At 36.6% G+C, this 21,024-nt stretch overlaps 1 protein-coding gene across 2 annotated transcripts in view; it reads right to left on the bottom strand.

The window, feature by feature from the left end:
• Nucleotides 1-11,287: 11,287 nt before the first annotated feature.
• Nucleotides 11,288-21,024, bottom strand: part of LOC107088294 (protocadherin-17-like) — a 67,283-nt gene continuing 57,546 nt past the window's right edge. For both annotated transcript variants that reach the window (XM_015380379.1, XM_015380378.1), the window contains one exon: nucleotides 11,288-15,781. In XM_015380379.1, coding sequence (XP_015235865.1) covers nucleotides 15,084-15,781 — 698 coding nt within the window. In that variant the 3' untranslated portion in view covers nucleotides 11,288-15,083. The remainder of the gene's footprint in view (nucleotides 15,782-21,024) is intronic.

The raw sequence follows: 21,024 nt of genomic DNA, 5'->3' as shown, positions 1-21,024 counted from the left end.
GAGGCAGTGCTTTAGTCTGGGGTGTGCTTATAATATAAAGATACGCCACATATATGGTCACTTATGTGCAGTGAATAATATATGTATAATGTTCCTCCTATCTTGATTTTGCATATGCGACAAAATGTTGTTGCTTTCACATGACAGGTTAGAAAAAGCAAGATGGAAGCTTCCAACATTGGAAAGCTAAAGGTGGGAAATTACTAAAGGTAATTTTCTTGTTAACTAGTTTAAAGATATTAGATAACATTTAGACAAATAAAACCCCCAAGTGAGTGAATCCTAATTGTATGTGGCACATATCTCTAGGGATCAGTTTTTATTTACATCCTCTTCCTGGGCTGTTGCCATGTGGAGGCATTGCATTCTCACTTTGTTGTAGATCTGCTTTAGACTGCTTTAACTGTCAGCTGCAGCCCTTTAAATCCCTCAAGGCCCATTTTATTTGCAGTAGCCATTAGCTGAGAGGAGACCTCTGTTACTCTGTCTGTTTAGCAACCCACTGCTTGCTTTTCTCTTGCCATTTCATATTTAATCGGTCCATTTTTCTCGGTATTCATTGTTACATAGTTCATTTTGATCTCTCATGTTTCATTTCATAAGTTTGATGAATACTTGGGAGTGGCTGTGAAGGGTTAAAGTTCCGAAGGACTGATTAATCATATGCAGGCAAGCTGTCACAGCCTTTAATCGCTTTTGTGAACAGTGCGTTTGGTTTAAAGTGAGGCAGATGTCCCTGCATGATATCTATAGCTGCATTCATGCGGGAGATCCATAGACCTTCTAGACAAAGGAAGAGACATAGAGGGCTTTGATCCCAATATAGGTACTCAGTTACTGTTGCTGCACATACTTTATTATGCTAAAGTTAGTTTAACTAGAATGAAGCAATGCGTTAGGTGGCAACAAATGAATGTTTGTCAGCTTTTCAGTTTGAAAGGGTTTGGTCCTCAAACTAAATAGTTTCCTTGGTGGACGTATTTGTCATGTATGCAACTCATCTCCCTGCCACTGTCACAATAGAAAATGTCTAAGACGATGGGTATGGAAATAAATATGAAATCACTCATACCCTTGGCATATTAGAATTTAAAAGGATTTTCATTAGCAAAGAACTTTGTTCTCCAATAAAATGACTCAGGGATCTTTCAAAATATTTAAAAACAATCATAAGGAGATAAAAAATAAAAATAAATAAAAAACTTTTTTAGTCATACTCCCATACTCCCCAATGATCAATGTAAACTCTTTAACAACAATACAGCAGTCAAACACTTCCTAAAATAGCTGGTCAAAAGTGATCAGAAATAATTCCATTTCCCCACAGATTCTGTCAGATTTTAACATAGACTCTAGCATGGGCCACCAAAAAATGTGTAATGATTTCAGTCAGAAGATATTTTTTTGCTAAAATATGCTGGTGAAGATCATTCAGGTCATAGTAGTTCCAAAAGAGTTAAAAAAAAAAAAACAATCCGCTGATCTTCGTTTCCAAGTTTGAAGACATTTCGCTTCCTATCCACGAAGCTATTTCAATTCAAAATGTCAGAAATAGCATTTAGTTCAAGGCTTTATAAAGTAGCCCAACAAAGTCTTGTTTTGGCTTGGAAAACTAAAATGAAAAGATTGTTTAAACCTTAATCTGACACACTGCAAAAACTTAAATCTTAAAATGAAAACTATTTTTTTTTTAAAGCTATATATCCAAAGATATTCAGAAACATAAAACAATGTGAATTTGTGTTAATAGTGATCCACAGTGATCAATGAGCTTACTAAAGGTGGCAGCACTGCTGATAAACCAGACTGACAGCTAGGACACCGGGGCTAAATCACATAATTGCCTGGAAATTTCATTTGTGTTCTTATTATAACAAAGTAAGCAAATGTGGTAGATAAAGAGCAAAAGCTATTACGACAAATGTAATAATTTGTTCCACTAATTTATTTTTTCTATCGCTGTGATTTATCATCCAAAAAAGTAATTGGTGAGCGTAGGGGGTACCAGCCTGTACGTGCCCCCCTCTAACTTCACTGTGTAAGTATAACAGAAGATATTTTTCCAAAGAATGTTTTCAAAATAACAGCTCACTTAGGGATTTATGGCTAATTGATATTTGAGCAATGATGAATCATCTGCGCTCTGCCAAATCATAACAGCTTTGGTTGTAAGAACTTTGGCCCCTAAGTCATATATTGTTACTATAATGCTGACCTCCCTGTTCCCTTCTCCCATTCAGTTTACTGTATGTCCATCCTATTGTTTTGGTCCTGTCAGTTTGCTATCTGTCTTATCTTTCATTCAGTTCATCCCTTTTCTGTTAAGTCTCTTATGAATTCTCACTAAAACCTAAGAGTAAATGACTTGTATTAATTTTTGAACTGTTATTTTGAATAAAATAAAATAAAATAAAATAACTTCATAATATTTTTTCCTTTTGTGGTTGAACAAGGACAAGGCAACATTTTAAAGAGGAAAAGTAACTTTATTATTTTATTTTTGATAGAGAAAATGATAAAAATTTAATGGAGACAAAATAGTTGAATGGATTAGTTTTAAAAGTCCTGGTGGCATTTAGTGGAAGGTCCCCTTAGCACTCGAGTGTCCTACTCAGAAGACATTGGATATTTATGAATTGATTCAGCAGTGTCAGTCAGACCTGCACTTTGCCAGCGGCATTAATCCATGTGATGGAATTCATGTCTACTTCATATTAAGTTTCCCGTGCTGCTTATTGACCTTTTCTTCTAGGCCTCCCCTCCCCATCCACCACCTCCACCAGCCTTTGCAAATGAGGTGAACCGGTCCCTTCACATAAGCTGTCTAGAGCCATATTGTGGTTGATTTCAATTATTCCTCGGGTGAAAAATGCTCAAACAGTGAACATGGCTTTAGAAGAGAAGAAGGACAAGCATTTTGCAGCATGGTGTGCAGAAACACATTTCTTTCCATTTTTGTTTATCACGTAACATTCATCGCGTTTTGTAAATTTCTCTGTCAGAATTATTTTTTTCTGTCTCTGCTTCTGTCTCCTTGAACCCCAGTTGGTATCAACAGATGGCCGCTCACACAGAGCCTGGTTCTGCTGGAGGTTTCTTCCTGTCAAAAGACTGTTTTTCTCTCCACTGTTGCTACAAGCATGCTTGGTGTGAGAGGTTGGTGTCGAGTAAATGAGTGGATGCAATCAACTGGTTTTCCTTAGAAAACTTTTAACCAGTCTTACAGTATGATCTGGTTGAATTGTCTCTGTAAAGTGCCTTGAGATGACATGTGTTGTGGAATGACAATAAATAAAAAAACTGAATTGAATAGTTTTATTACATGTTAGGTAAAGGGTGAAGATTCTGGAGAGGACAACATCCTTAATACATGATTTAACATAGGTCCACTAATAAGTTACATTTGTTCAGAATAATTGACAATAGCAGCTTTATTTCTTTTAAAGAACAATAACAAGAAATTTCGTGGTTGATGAAGGTAAGAGTATGCAACACTGATTTAGCTACCATCGCCTTGGTAACCTACTACACTTATGTTGTGTTTTTCTTTTAAGTCCATGTTAATGTCTCCAGTTCATGCACCAAAAAGTGGCCAACGTTTCTTCTTTGTTCATCGGATTTATCAGGCAAAAGTCTAAGAGCTACAGTAATCACAAAAGTATAGTGAAAGTACAGTATAGAGCGGACAAAGAAATTTTATTTGGAATAAAACAACTTAAATGTTTTATATTTAATTTTGGTTTACTTTTCTTTTGTTTGCTGTGATTAATTGAACAGCAACAGTCAATTGAGCCTTGATGCAACAAAAATAGTTTTGGTACTGGAGGTTGTGACTAGCTTTATGTCATAGAATGGGGCAGATGGACTCAGTATTCAAGGTGAGACAGACAGTAGGAAAGATAAAAAGGTTTATCAACACAAGACATAAAACAGACGTGCTTTTAACAAAGCAGCTTAACCAAAATTATTTTTGGAAGAAAATTGTTTTAAAGAATTGGCATTTATAAAGACTTTTTTTTTTTTGTCCTGCATATGTTTGGGAGGCTTGTTGTTTTAGAACACCTGTGTACAAGTTGCTCCATCTGTTATCCCATAATATCACATCTCACAAAAACTATTATTGGCAGAGGTGTTTGGCTATTATTTCCCGATAATATTGTGGTGCTTTTTAAAAAAATTTATTATTTGAATAAACTTAAAACACCCACTGTGGACATAGCTTTCAGATACTGTTTTGTGTACAAATAACCAAGATATTCAGCAAATAAGGTTAATTTGTTCTTTTCAGAACTACAAGAGTTTGGGAAGAAAGTTCTGAAAGTGAAAGTTGAGGAAATGAGGAAACACCTTTCCCACTTTATTGTGACCTTAATTGTTAGGCATGAAAAAAAATGTTCCCTCCTTTGAGCAACATGGGCACATTTAGAGCCAGGAACAGGACAGCAGCAGATAATATGAACAAGCAGAGGGACTAGTTATAGCTGGAGAGAAAGAGAGAACTTTAATGGGAGTCTCTAAAGTCTAAAACTTTGTTCCCAAGTGAGTACTCAGCCTTTTGGTGTTTCTAGCACCAGTTCCCTATTAGTCAGATGAAAAACGTCTGAATGTTTACTAATTATTTCCTACCCATTTATGTTGGCTCTGAGTTTTAGAGGTTAAAATCCCTTTTATATAGGATTTTAATTGTTTTCTGGAATAAATACAGCAATGGACATGTTGAAATATATCTAATTGGGCCACTGCATGTCCCTGACAAACCAGGTAATCCACAGAAATAAATGAATCAAATCAAGTCTATGAATTCATGCATACAAAATGAAAGGGAAATCATTGTTGAACACATGAAGAAAACATGCAGCACAGAAATGCAAATAAATATTGCAATATATGTTAGAAAACTATCCTTACCAGCCAAAAATATCAACCAAGTCTTAATCATTTACCTGTAAATAGGGTCTTATTATCAAGTAATGTGGTAGATATATTTAATAATAATTAATTGCAAGTAATTATTCAATAATTTTATATATTTTAACAGCATATATTGTTGCAGAATACGTTGTTGATGTTGGAATTTGCTATCCATTTATCTCAGAACTTTTGAAAGTTCTAGGAAGTATTGCTGGGGGCATTCTCAGGGAGTGCAAAGAAGGTGAGTTTGCCAGCCACACTGTGCTGAGGTGCTCCTTTTCACTTTTCTGACAGCTAAGAAACCCGAATCCACTTTTAAAAGTTTTTAAAAGATTTAGAATTCACAAGTACTGTAAATACTGCAGGTACTGAAACTAATACTGTCAAATGAAATAACACTTTTCCATGCTCTACATTCTGCTGCTGAAGAATAGGAATATTGAAGCTCATTTGCCTGCTGCAGAATATTTAGAAAAGCAAATGCAGCACTCCAGGGTGATAGTCTTGTCAGATGTCACCAAGATTGAGCATCTTGATTGTCATTACATACTTGTTATTTTGAGGAGGAATGGCACTGCAACCAGATATTAGTGAAAGAAGGATATACTGAGAAATTCACCAAGATATTTCTCTTAGGAACTGGAATGCAAGACATGGTTGGATTGTTTAAGAAGGATAGTAATCTCATAGCAAACTCTCAATGATTCTTAGAAAAAAAGAATGTGACTCTTGTTATGCTCCAGTCACATGGCTATAACCAAATTCAGTTCAATTCAATTCAGTTTATTTATATTGCCCCAATTTGCAGCAGGTATCATCTCAAGGTACATCACAGAGTTAATTCAGTAAAATCATACAACAAACTGGTTGCTTTGCCATTTACTTTGCAGAATTTATGTGGAGTCAACAGCCACTTGAATTGTGTTGTTGAATATGCAGCAATCCCTCATACCAAACATGGATGTAGCAACAGTGGAAAGGAGAACTCATTTTTAACAGAAAGAACCAGGCTCAGTGTGACAGATCATCAACAGAACAATGAGCTAGACTCCACAGAAATATTTTTGGAAATAGACTGGGAACATTGACTTAATTTATGACAATCAGTTTAGGTACCCAATCCCTTAATGGCAGGTGTCCTGCAGGTTTTAAATCTTTTACTGCTTTAACACACAAAATTCCCAATCCACAGTTTATCAAAAGTTTGTTACTCAGCCATCAATAAAAAAATCAGCTTTACTCAAGTAAGGGAATCCCTACAACCTGCAGACACTCCTGGTTTAGGTAAGGAAGATACAAGATTCAGCTTCATGTAAAAGGGTCTTGTTTGTTATTCCAAATATCATAGCACAAGTAGAGACCATAATGAGTTTAATTTAATCTAAGCTATAAACGTTTTTTTTTTTACTTTCCTCAAAGCATTGATTTATGAATGCTGCTTTAACTGCATTTTGCTATATGGATGTCTTGCTTTTTTGTCAGACTTTCTCTCTCACATGCAGTCCTTCTATCACAAATATAACTCATGTTTTCTAATTGTCAGTACCTTCCCGAACATTGTCACAAACGAAAAGACAATCCATGTCCTTTAACACTAAGTATGATGAATACCTTCTCATCTTAACATTGAAATGATCCTCTCCCAAGCTGCCCTTTTAGCCAGCTCAATACTGAACAGCGCTTGATTAAATCCCATCAGAACAGCTATTTGGATCAAGGACCTTGATTAAAATGCAAAAATATGTTTGCCTATCTACTGTTAAGCTAAAACCTCAACCTCAGCTTGCCTGAGACTAAACAACTAAATTAGAGAGCAGACTCATTTAAGTTGTTTATACCCTAAAACTATATGCAAAGTTTTAGTGATTCATGAATAAACATGCATACTGTGTGCAATGTTGTCATTATCGTTACATCAGCTTCTGTTTCATAACTGAGATCCACTGTGAAATGAAGTATCCTGCAGACATGTAGGGCTGTAATGTATATCTTCGGGATGCATTTTACCTTACTTTATGCATTTCTTGTTGCATCAAACCCTGCACTGCACCATGTCATTAATATTTCACACCTTCATGCGGTTCTCTTAATGAGTAATGTGATCTGTAAAGTTCTTGATTGGAGATGGGAGACATGTACAAGTAGACAGCATGTTATTTCCTCAAAGGTATGCTGTGGGTTAATAAAAACTCTGACCGTTGACCAGAACAAGTCAGTCGTGCATGAATGTGCTGCAGTCCTAAACGTAGTGTTTTATATAAGACTGCCTCAGTATATTTTTAATTAACATCTGCCTTGAGGCAACTAGTTAGATGCAAACAGAAAAAAAAATATTGATGCATACCAATAATCTGACAATCCAGCAAGGGGTAAAACATTCCCCATCTGGTCAAGTTTAAGTTTGTTTGATGGAATCTTCTTCAAATAATAAATAATCCCATGAATAAATTCACTTAATTTAGCAGAAGTTATCCTTTTGGAACTGGAGTTTGTCAGCATAAATGAGTAACTTAACTGCAACTGTTTATTTAAGTGTATTAATAGGAGTTCTTCAGAACTATTTGCAAATGAACTTATCAGCTTGTATTTTAACTCACAGTTGTTATTTATTAGTTTATGTCGGTGTTTTTAAAAGGATGTTTGATTCTTGATGTTTAGTTAAACATGGTTATGAACAATTAAAATATATCCTGAATATACCTGTCTTGTCTTGGCCTCTTCCTTGAGGATTTATCCACTTCAATATGAAGCTTGAGATTTAAAGAGCGACCAAGATCAAAGAAGCCTTCAAAGATCTCAAAATAAAACTCAAAGGTGTCATCAGGGTTTATAGGGCCACAGTTTAATGAACCTTTATATCAATGACACTATTGTATCAGAGATAAAAAAGCAGTGCACCACCTGTCTTACAGTATAAAATGTAATTTGAATGGAAGCAATAACACAGGTTGTACTGATTCAGTTCAGCAGTCCGGTGAACATAGTAGGGATCTTAGTTTTGACCCTGAACACATTTTGATGTATTCAGAAGCATCCCGTGTGCCTTTTACAATGATGTGCCACCCAATGTTTGGTCACCTTATTACTGCTTCCTGCAATGACAGTACCTGTTCTGTTTACAGTTTTTAAGCATCTCTTTTTGGTTAGTAGTCAGACCCCTATAGCAACTTGCTGAAGTTTTAGCAATCTTTTCTGGGTTTTACAGATTTTACAAGTAAAACTAGAAAAAGTTATTTCTGAGAAACAGCAAAGTGGGAATGCTTTTTTCTGCTGAAGGAAAAAAAGAAAAATTGGCTAAAGAAACTGAATAATGGAAAAAAGCAGAAATTAGCTGAAAAACCTATAAAAATGTGATAGGAAGTAATCAGAAACTTCAAACTGTAGAAAACTATTGAATTATCTGAAGATGTTGTAGGGTAGAATATTTGACAGAAGAATGGCAGAAAAAGACTCATCTTAAAAGCTGCACAGCCAAACCATACATGATATCAAAAAAATGCCTTCAATAGGGCCAATAGGGCCCATACAAGTGATATTGGGGCTCCCCCGACTGATCACTTACGCCTTTGAGGGCTCCTGAAGGACAGAACAAGGACAAGCCCATTGGCATGAAGAGCTGTTTGCCACTTGGCTGAAAGCTGTGAAATAGATTCCGTAAAAGTTTAAAAACAATCCACTGGACATGGTTTCCAAGGTTTGAAGAAGTTTCACTCCCCCTCAAGGAAGCTTTCTCAATTCAAATGTCTGGATCCGCAGTGAGTTTGAGTCTTTATATAGACAAGGCTTTGTATTGCTTGAAAACATGCAAATTGAAACCGACGGGCGGGTTGTTTGGTTCCATTGTTAGCCTGTAAAATCTGAAAGCTGTCTATGATTCTGAAGGTCGGTCGTTAAAGGGGGGATTGTCTCCTGTAATACCTGAAACCTGTTTATAATTGTTAATGGTCGGTCGTTAAAGGAGGTATTGTTGACCTGGCTGAAGAGAGGAGGTACTTTATTCCTCTGTGATGGGATGGGGGTGTGGCGATACCTGGAAGGGATCATGTCTATAACTGAATTGTAAGTTTTTGGAAGCTGGAATCCACCACCTCTGTTTAAAGTTGTTTTTTCTCTCTTAACATAGATGGCTTCCTTCACGCCCCTCTCAAACCACCTATTTTCTTTTTCCAGAATGTGAACATTCTGGTCCTCAAAAGAATGTCCTTTGTCCACAAGGTGTAGATGTACTGCGGAGTCTTGTCCAGATGAGGCCGCACTTCTGTGTTGGGCCATGCGTCTGTGGAAAGGTTGTTTGGTTTCTCCAATATAAAGATCAGAGCATTCCTCGCTGCACTGAAAAGCATATAAGCAATTAAAAAAATTGTTTCACCGTGAGCGTCAGCCATCCCTCACCTTTGATTGTGCCAGGTTTCATGTTTCTACTAAAAACTATGAGGACACGGTAAGGATGTAAAAATGTTGTTTGTTTTGTAAGATTTCAGTCTGAGACTTTTTCCCAAAATCAATGTTTTCCTATGCCCTAACGAATTGGCTAAAAAGCTAAACCATAAATGATATCACAAAACAACTGCAATGTGAGCACTAGAGGGGTCTGGAGATGTTCTATACCAAGTTTCATGTTTGTACATCAAATGGTTGAGAAATGGCAGAGATACGAAAAAAATTGCTGTTTTGGATTTTCATCTGTGATTTTTGGAAAGTCTGTCATTGGATTTCTATTGGGGGAGTGTGGACTTCTTCGTGGTCTGGGCCAAACTGCCATAAAACAGTAGATCCCACACAAATGAGGGTTATGTTTCCTGAATCTTTACAAAAATTCCTACGTTTTGATGTATAATTTATTTAAATTGAGTGAAAAATTAGGGAGTGAGAATAATTTTTTTGGAAAAAACAGAACAGCTCAAAAGCGAGAGCACTTACTCTAACAGTTGAAGAATTCCGCTCATAGACTTACATTATAAAATTGAAAACCTGAAATTTTTTTAATAAAATTTGAATCCCAATTTTACAAAAAACTGTCAAAGATATCAAAAAGCTGACTTAAACAGAAATAGTTTAATGTTTGGAGAACATTTTAAAAGTTGAATGGTGTTTGTAGCTGACAGTATGCTAAAGTAGTTAAAATTCAAACAGGCTGAACTTTTAGCTGAAATCTGAGAATTCTTCATGCATTTGGGACAAAAAAAATGCAGAAAAAGCTGAAAATCGTGAAAACTACAAAAAATATCTTTACCAAAAGATAGCATAATTCTCCTCAACAAGCTGAACATTTTGATATCAAAATTGTTGAAATCGGTTGAAAACTGCAGGACTAGTTAAAGTCAGAAAAATAAAAGGAGCAAAACAATAAGTGGGAATGCACAAACATGATAAATATTTATAACTGGTCTCCCCTTTGCATCAGTATATAATTGTCCAATTGAAATTTAAAACAAGGCTTAGATATTTCTTTTTAGAATAGTGTTTTTTAAGAGAGAATAAGTAAGAAGTTCAGTTTTAACTCTCTGTATCTAGTCATGCACTTCTGGCTCCTGGTTAATTTTACCTGTATTATATTAAATAAATATGCCAAAAGCCTGTAAGATGTTAAAAGAGAAATTTTAAATAAGCAAAATGAGCAAAACAGGACTTTGCCTTTGGGGAAATATCAGGGAAGGACGAGCCTTTGTAACTGCTTCGAAGACAGCAAAAAAAAAGAACTTTTATAACAGCATATTACTAGAAAAACAGTTTTACAGGTTTCTGTAATTAAACTAAGTTGATAATGATTCCCTGTTGCATATGCAAAGCGACAGAGAATTGCCATCTTATATTTGGATCATTTTACCTTGGGCAACACCACAAAGGTAATTAAAAACATATTCAAAAGCAGCCAACTGTCCTTTAAAAATTATTTCTTTTGGAAACTACACATTTCAAAGAGGGCACATTTCTAAGATAGACCACTTTTTAGCATCCAGTGGCCTTAATAAGGTGTTACATAAATCAAACTGTAATAGAACAATAGGAGGTGCATAGTCTATCACTAAAAGACTTAAACTCAGAGGCAAGAGCTGAAGACACTAAATTGGTCTCTGAATCTTGACTTTGCTAAAGGGTAGAATTTTAAATCTTTTCTGAGAAGCATTAGTGCACATTATATTTAACACCAATGTGTTTGTCTCTGGACAAACATAAACTAATGGCTAGAATTTTTTGTGAGTAAGCTTTATATAAAAATGCAGTTGTACAAACTGAATTGCTTAACAGTGGTCATGTAGAGATACACAAAAGATAGATTAGGTGTGGGTCTTCTGGGAAGAGAGAAAAATAAATCTGATCCGTGATTATTCATTACCAAGTCAAAGAATGACAAGAGAAAATAATATTGGTTATTTTCTTTTTATTTGCACTTTTATTATTTTTTTTTGTTTGTTTTTACTTCAGATAGATCACAATGAACACAGCCTTTAGACAATAGCAGTTGAAAATAATCCATACAAATAAAATTGTCTCTGGTCTTTTTACCAGCTGTTTAATGTAGGGTGGAGCCCTATGTAATCAGTGTGGAACCTGTGGATGAGGGAACAACACTGACATCATTGGGTGCTTAATTTAACAAACCAAAAAGGCATATTGTCTGTGTGTTTGTGAAGCAGTGACTGTCTGAGTCTGTGTGCAGTTGCATCCATGTGAGTAATAGACCAGAGGTGGTTAGCCACATTCAACAAGGTCTTTCCCTAATCGCTTGGTAAAGCCAACAAGTCTCAAGTGGGCAAAAATATCACACTCTATGCTTGAGTAATGCACTGCCAACAGTGTAAGATGCCAGTGTATAATTAGACAATAATGAGAGACCCTACATTGCATTCAATCTCTAAACTTCTGAGGCCAAACTATGCATTGGCCCCAAAAAGCAGCCTCTGCTCTATTAAACAGCAAATAGCCTGAGAAAAGGGGCCATGGCTTAGAGAATTCCTTCCATAGACTGGACTCTGTGCATTTCCTCACCCTTGATTTGTAAGCATGCAGACAGTGGCCAGGGCAAGGGAACACCATTAGAGAGGACAGTACTTTGAATTGTGGCAGCAAGAGTAAAATATGTTGTGTGATGAATCTGCATGCCTGCTGCGTTTAATGGAATAAAAATCAACAATGAAATAAAAATCTGATCGGAGTTTAAACTAAATATGAAGATGACGGAAGTTCAGAAAGAAGGGAACTGGAGAATATATACAGAAATCAAGCAGGTAAGCACATACAACAAGTAATGCTGCTCTAGCTAAGAGGCAGACAAATGAGCTAAATGAAAAAGTAATCATTAGGGCAAATATGGAAGAGTCAAATTTGTCCCGGTAATGTTTATGCCCTCTCTTTTATTTAATTTTCATTGCTTATGAATAACATGAAAGGCAGCGTGTTGCTTAAACGCACTGGTGTTTCTGTGTGCAATGACATTCCTGTCTGGATCACTACTGCAGCGAAAATTTGAACTGTTTGTGCTGCCTTAACATAAGAGTTGTCTTATTCATCCAGATATAGGAAATTAAAATATAAGAGAAACAAATACATTTTCTTTTCTGTCCATGCATCAATGCCCCATCTTAAAATTCACTTCTGCATTTATCCTGCAAAAAAGAGTAAGGGTAAACCTATACCAAATAGTTTCCAGATGAAGGACAGGAGAAAAAGCAACAGCTGTTCTGATCTTTCAAAGGAAAGTAAGCAAAAAGCCTAAAAAGGAAAGATGCAGCACAATAAAAATCCCAAACATAAAAGAAAAAATGGATGTATGTGATTTTCCTATATAACAAAATATTTAGGTTTTCTACTTCAACATACTGCATTTAGATGCCACAATACGTCACTGTTCCCTCTCAAAGCTGCAGGTTATATACATTTGGTGATTGTGGTAACATTTTCCAGAAATCATCATGTAGCCTACTGTTCTATGCCCCTTAATGCCAGGGATTTTTTTTAAAAAACACCCTGCGATAGTATATCATAATGGCCCAAAGGTGCCAAAATTTAAAAAATAAATGTTTTCTATCTCTTTTTTAGGAAATCCTGGATGCATTGTATAAACCATGTACCCATACCGAGAATAAGTAAAATCCAAAAAAAACTTCAGATAGAATTTCAGATGTCAAGTTTCTCTGCAAATTATGGGATTTCCAACATGTATTTAAGTACATACATAAACAACACAGACTTTTGAAAAAGAACCTGTTTTGGTCTTTTGTAGGAAATGCACATTCTGGTGGACTAGGTCTTGAGAAGCAGTCACAAGGCTCCACAGATACAACAAGCTCTCTGCAGAGACAGTAAGGCAGTTTCATGATCACCAAGGAAACCACTCCACTTTTCATATGGCGGGTTTCTTTTCTTTTTTTTTTGGAAAGAAAATAGAAACGGAATGAACAGAAAATATGCGGACTTGTTATTGTTAAAGAAAATAGCTGCCTTATAAAAATTTGCTCAGTAAAAATAGTCAAACAGTTTTCTTGTTGCTTTTTTGTTGTTGGTTTGAATCTTCTTCCAGATCAGCTGGCTCATTAAGCTTTTAACAGTTATTGTATTTGATCCAGCTGGATCTCAGGGTAAAAAGCGGCGACATCTCAAAAGCACTGAGACCAGCCTTACTGCAAAGATGCAGGATACCGATGAAAAAAAGAAACAAACAGAAACCCAAACTAAAGCAAACTCACAGAGTTCGACAGCTACTAAGGCAACTTTTGCCAAATACAATATAAGCCCATGTATATTGCAACACAACCATATATTAATTTAATAAAATACACAATATAGCTTTTGTACACATAACAATTTGGCTCAAATGCACAGAAATTGCAGTAAAATTAATAAAAATATGTCAGTTTTTCTGATGTAAACACATCTAAATTGGATACATATACACATATAATGATATTACGTATAGTGATAATGTGAAGGGACATTTTATTGTTTTGTCATATTTTTGGATCGTTGTCTTTAAAACAATGGCAGTGTCCTTTGCAGTTCTTTCTTAAATACCTCCCACATGACTTCTACTTCAGGACACTTTTAATGTCAAATTCAACTTTTTTCTCCTTATAAAATGTATAAATATTTTGCTGATATTCGGACACTATACATGGATTCATACATACAGTCATCTATATAACCATATAGATATTATCTTTTCACAGCTGAGGAAAGAAAGGTCCCTTTTTATACAACTTGATTGCCTGATGGCATAGTCACAGACATGATAATTCACTGTACACAAGGGACTAAAAGCTGATGGTGTACATGTATAAGACAAATCCACAGATGGGCAGTTGTATGTGAGCATTCATTTGTTTCATCTGCATTCTTGTGTGGTGTCAATGTGTAAGCGTGTGTGTCTGCAGAGTGGTAGTGGACATGTGATGACGTTGATGCGTGCAACTACTTTGCTCAGCAACATGAACATTTAAATAGAGGTGTGAGACAGACACAGCTTACATGTAGTTACAAAATGACCGGTGAGACATGGTTACACTGTTAATAAATCCGACTGAAACAGATCTGGCTGGTCCATAACAACCCCCTCCCCCCCCGAATAAAATCTCTTCAGGTATAGATCTGGTCCATCACACGCTACACTTGTTTATCAATTGAAAAAATGAAACAAAAAAAAGAGTAAAGTTGTGTACTTCTGTCTTTCACTGTCCGAATAGATCAACTTTTATATTTTTTTTTCACATCGATTGTCATGTCTGACCGCACATAGTCCTTTTTCATTCAATTTTAATGTCCAACACACAAAACAGAAATCCACCTACGCACACTTAAAAAGATATGTAGGTTTTCACAAGAGACCATGAACAACACACATATGAGCTGGTGGGCACTTAGATAAGAGCTTGCGAGGTGCCAGAGGCTTAAACCCCTGCAATTTGCTTAAGAATCCAAAAAGTTTAGAAATTCAGAAAAAGTCAGAAGTCAGTTCCTCTTTTTTGTTGTTCTTGGTTGCCACTGGACTGACGTAATAAAAGTTTATCTTGTCCTTTTTTGTACTTTTCTACAACAAATACAGTGACAATAGTTCCAGTCACCAGAGCCATTTACCCTTTCTGATTTGTTTTGGTGACTAACAGTTTTGGCATGAAAGTCTTAACAACAAACTCCGACCTTTATCCTCACATCTCCTTATGTTGTGGTTCTTTGAGTCATTTTCTCAGTGTGCCAGAGGCCTCACTATCTCTGCAGTCTTGCAATAGTTTGTCAATGTCTCTCACCACCTGGTCAGCGTCCATTCCACTGCGGTTTGAATCTGGTTCTGCCTGCTCTAGGACGCGCTCCATTTCACCCGCCGCCTCCTGACTGATTCTGGAGCGGGCCTCTGCAAGGACCTTGGCCACCGGATCTGAGGAAGGCAACGGTGGGTAGACCCCTTGGTCTCTTGTTTGTTTAGTAGGTGACATGTATTGGCCATCAGGTGGCCCATAGTGGATCGAGCAGCTTGCTGGGGGAGGTTTGCCCTCAGCCCCATCTGCTGGGCCTTTGACTGCAGAACAGGGAGGCATTGTGGAGCATCCTTTGGTAGGACTGCTGGAGGCTGACGGTACTTCTTGCAGCAGGGGGCTGAGGGCACGTTTTGCTTTTAGGTAGGGCTTGACGTTGGCGACCAGGATGGTGTGGTCTCGTCTCTCTTTTCCAAATGTGCAGAAAGTTTTCTTGCCATTGGGGTTTACAGTCTCATAGGTCTCTGTCTCAGCAACCACCTCCATCCCGGCCGGCACAAACATATTGTTGCGGTAGTCAATGCCTTCTGCCTGGTTTCCTCCTGCAGGAAACTGAGGCATCCAGCAGCGGTCAGAATGACCAAGGACTCTGCATTCCTCTGTGCAATTCAAACAATCCTCATCTGTAGACAAAAATAAAGGGAAGGGGATGAGAAGAAAGCAACATTAATGTCAAACATCCGGATAAAACTAAATAAAACAATTTGACGGTATTTAAATATCAATCATATTATAAACCAAAGTATAATACGTCATTTTAAACAAACAATTGGAAAAGTTCAAGCTAAAGTAGTGAAGCTCAAGCCCCCAAAAATAAGAAAGAAGAGCAAGAAATGCTTTTCCCATTCTTAGTGCACATAAAAAACATATACACCATGTGCACTTAAGCACACATAGATGCACACAGCTTTCCAGGGGAACCGGGGGACACCTGCTTGCATTTTTCCAAAGCTCTGATCAAGGGGATGGCAGAGCATACAGAAAAGATGGGAAGGGAGTGAGAGAAAAACAACAACGGTTCAGGTTTGGCAAAGGCACTGTGGCGTTATCATAAATTCATGTCAGTGGGCTTTGAAGTCCTCCCTAGATAGAGAGCCTGTGCCAAACGGCTTGTGCTTCTTGCCTGTGTTTGGGCCTGTTTATTTGTGTGTGCCTTGTAGTTGCCTTGTGTGTGCATATGAGTGTGTTTCTCACTTTCATCTCTATTCAGAAGGATGCACACTTTGGCTGATTATGGGACTGTTTTTTCCTGTGTAAAGCAGATCCAAAACTTGGTTAAAAAAACAGGGGAAAAAAATCTGGATTTTTTTTTTTTTTGTTTTTGCTGTTGATCGAAGAGAAGAGGAAACACTGTGTGGCACAAAAGGGTTTCTGAGTATGCTGAAAACAGAGACAATATTTGAGCAAACAATAGGAGATGAAACTGACATCTTTTTTCTCATCACAATTTAGACATTTAATATAAAAAAGATATTGGTGATGAAACCATTAAGTGTAAACCCCTAAACTTTGTAGACAAATAGCATACTATATTGCTTTGATAATATATAATAACATGCCTGTGTAAATTCTAAGTCCTGTCTCATATCTTTGTTGAGGGGGGGAGGGGTTTCCTTGATAAACTTTGTTGTAAATATCCGCAGGTTCCCAAAAAGCTTATTAAAATCCTAAAATCAAGGTTTTACTGCCAGGTGTTGGCCTATCCTGAGTATTCTTTTAATTTCTACCTACTAAAGGTAAGGCATAAACTGAAACATTTTTCAAAAAATATAGACTTGTAAAAATATTAATATTTTTTAAGTAGCTATACAAAGTAGTCAATACCTTGTTTGCATATTTCTAATTAAAACCAGACAGAAAAAAAACAGTCTTAAGTTTTAACAGTTTTCTATATACACTAAATAGTTACATTTATTTAAAGGCGTGTTTAAGCATTTAGAGCAATAATTGAACATCTTTCATAGTGAAGGTCCACAAACCCCCAATTTAGACTTACAGAGAAATCAAAAGATTTTCTTTTTTACATTGCCGATAATTGCAGGGTGAGCCTGGTTTTAGTTGACATAGTTAAAACATGTTTCTTTCACTCTCATCCCATGTTTATTGGCCCAATTTATATCCACCTTGTGAGGAGAAAATTCCCTCCTTGTACACCTGAAATCGATTTGACAAAAACATGTCATGAAACACCTGATCTTTGAATTCAAAATCAGAGGTTGAAAATGTTAAGAGACACAGCGCTTTAAGCTGTTCTCTCAGATTTTGTTTTAATGGGGTAACAATGAGGCTACTTAGTGCTGTGAAGCGTTTGAGCTACCATTCTCAACTAACTCTGGGAAGACGGAATTGCTCTTAGAAGCCGTATAGCTACCCTATCAGCTCCATTATGCATTGAACAAGGCTCTACAGCATGCTGAGAGTGCTGCTTTAAAGACAACAAACCTAGGACTAATACAATCTTTGGTTGATGCGAATGAGCTTGCTGAGTGGATGTGCTTGAGTGCACTTGGCATGGCCGTCTATGCCGTGTTGTGGGTCAGCAGCACAAATTCCCAAGAGTCTGCCCTTCCTAAGCTGTGGAGATGAGCTTAACACTTCACAAATGTTTGAAGAAGCCAAAAAGCGCTGGCAGGGAGAGCCTGACATTTCCCGTGTCAAAGCAGTCATCTGAAGAGGAAAAAAAGGTGAGCAGGAAAGGGGAGAGTAGACCAATACAAAATGGACTACATTTAAATGATGTAGACGGTGAGTGAATGCATCTAAACACACTGACTCAGGTATGCATGTCTGAGGTTGTGAGAAAGTGATTTGAAATTTGAGTAAGAAAATAGGAGCAACATATCAGAGCACTGTAATCGATGATTTAGTCAAAAGACGGTGCATAAAATACAAATCTGAATACTACTTTCAACAAGAGCACACCATTATTGTAATCCATCATCAGGATTCAAAACACAGAGCCGACATCTAACAACGCATATCTATTGTCGACCGCAGCCTTGCACCTACACACTCACATACACACAAACAATTAACTTTGCCCCTACAATGTCTTCATGCTCTCCGAAGTGATTGTCCATTCAGCATATTAAAGCATAAATAATCCATGCAGACATATTTCTCTCTATTCAGTTGGAGAAAACCTCTGATAGATTATTCATGTCTCTGCTGCACGTACAACCTTGAGGCATTCTCCTCATATCTATGGCTAACAGTATGACATATGAGAACAGGGGTGACATTCATCTCCCTCTCTCTCTCTCTCGGTTCCTTCACCCTGGCTCAACCAGCTCTCTGGGATGGGCAGGAAAGGCCTCCACCAAGGACACATTTGCCTATGAAGATTTGGCTATTGTGGGACATAGTCTGTTTCTCTACACTCACATGCACCTTGAATTGTCCAAGATAAATTACACTGACAGATATCCTAGACAATGTCCTCTTGTACTAACTTAATAAAGCCCTCTCCCAATAATCTGGTTTAGGAGCATGGTTACTAAGACAAATTACTTGGCTCATCTTTTAATTTCAATTTGCAGGAGATAATTCATAAAAAAACACACAGTTATGAAAGTTTCATTACTTTTCAAGCTGTGAACTTTCTATTGAAAATAAATAATTCTAAAATGTCAAATTAAGAAGTGTTGTGGTCATTTTTTATTCACTTCTCACACAAAGGGCACAGTCACCATCTGGGTAACAAACCGTAAAAATAACAAAGAGCCTGTTCAAAGAGCTCAATCATGTTATCCACTCCTGTCTTCCTCCAGATGTACAAAGTATCAGCAGTACAATGTTTCACTAACTTTGTCACAGTGTTTTTTTCTTTACTTCTTAAGCTTGAAAAGGCTGGTGCCATCACGACAAACAGAGGCATATTGCTAACTGCTAAGGAAAGGAAAGTCTATCAGACAAAAACAATAGTCCTGAGTTTAACAAGTATTTAAAATATAACTTGAAGTTTATCTGTTCATGGCAATTTTTGACCTGCTTATCACTGCCTGATACAGTGTTAAGGCACTGAGAGTAGTCAGCGGGAGAATGTTCCTTAAATTTTAAATTCCTGTCTTTGAGAGAACAGACCACCTGACGGAAATATGATCAGAAACCCAGGAATGAGAAAGATAAAGACTCTGCTTCAAGACAAGAATCACTGAACTCTGACTGAATCCCCTGATTGGTAAGTGAAGAATTATTGGCTCTTACTTTGTTGCAAGCTACTGAAGACACTTGACCTGGATCCCTGGTTATAATCAAATATTACACCTCAGGTGTCAACATAAAATGTTTAATTAAACTCAGTATCCTCCGAGTGCTTGTTGATGCTTTCTTGACCTCAAGCAGGCACTTCTTGGCTTTAGGGCAGATTTCCAATACTAAGAACTGTTTAACAAGGCTGCTATCAAAAAATAATACTTATTTGTATCACTGGTCACTGGTAAAGATTTGTACAAAAGATTTAAATTAATTTTACAGACAATTGGTGACCCCAATATGTTGCTAAGCAGCTAATCAACTGCATGGCAGCAGAGATTTTAGACCCATCTAAAGCCCTCGAAGCTTTACTTGAACATGCCTCTTGTCTTTCCCATTTTGAACAATGGCTAAGAAATTGTGCCTATTGATGTTCAGATTATCCAACAAGAGTGTAGATGCCTACCCCTTTGAAACAAGCAACCATTAATGAACTTTAGGTTATTTTTCAAAGTTTCTTAAGAAAGGCTATTTAGAGGTAGCAATTGATTTAACATTTTTGTTATTGGACTGTAGTAAAAAACATCAGTACCTGGAAACAACCCAGATGTATACAGGTAAAATAAAGCACTGCCATGCAGAATAGACCTTCTTGCCATTCTCTCACAATTTCTTTAAATTAAAATCAAGCTCTTGTGTTGGACACTCCAAAACATTTCCTTTGTTCTCCTTAATCCACTTAGTAACTAATCTGGTTTTCTTCTAATGCCTGTTGCCAGTTCAGGAGACCTGTTTATATTCAAGCTCTAACTTACTAACTCTAACCGGCTGTTGATTGATATGCTCATTATTTTTATATGATGTCCTTCTATTTTCTAAGAATCCCTACTGCAATAAGATACCTACAAAGCATTATGCTGCCACCTCTTTGTTATATTATACTGTTATTTTAAGCTTTTCCCTTTTTCCTCCAGATATAATGATGACCATTATGGCAAAACATTGCAGTTTTAGTTTAACTGGACCACCGGATACATCTAAAAAAAATTAAAGCATTTATTCTGTATGGCACTTTCAATCTGTAACCTTGCAATTTTTTTCTTTTATTAGAGTTATATATTTTTGCCTATTGAGGAGCTTTTTAATACAAGAGCTAAAAAGTGTTTTGCTGTTTTTAATGGATCCCTCTTAACAGCCTCAACCAAAATCCTTACAAGGTCTTTAGTTTTTTTGTTTTTGAATCTGTGTATTTAATATGTTGGCTTGAAATATATAACTACATATGAACTCCTATCTTGTGAATTAACTTAATAAAAAAGGTTACAAAGCATTGGAATTTTAAACATGTAAACTTCTTAACTTGAAGAAAGCATTTATTATCGTTATAGTTAAGCAAATATGGATCATTTCGGTCATCTTAGCTCATTCTAAGCAGGACATTTTTTTCTTATACAGTGAAAAACTTAAACTTTATTGCCTCACTCAAATACGGACAAAGACACAACTGTAGGTTGTTAAAATCTGAAAGTGCATCTATGAAGTTTTGGATCAAACAGTTGCTTATCTAGAGATCATAAACAAATATTTTTGCATAAGCTTTCAAATTCCTATTTACAATCACAGTAGAAGCCTACAGGAAATATCTTTGTTCAGTTTATATGGAAAAACAAAT

This window comes from Cyprinodon variegatus, unplaced genomic scaffold (genome assembly GCF_000732505.1).
Source record: "Cyprinodon variegatus isolate N-32 unplaced genomic scaffold, C_variegatus-1.0 Scaffold212, whole genome shotgun sequence".
Classification (NCBI taxonomy): Eukaryota; Metazoa; Chordata; class Actinopteri; order Cyprinodontiformes; family Cyprinodontidae; genus Cyprinodon; species Cyprinodon variegatus.
This window is presented reverse-complemented; position numbering and strand designations above follow the sequence as displayed.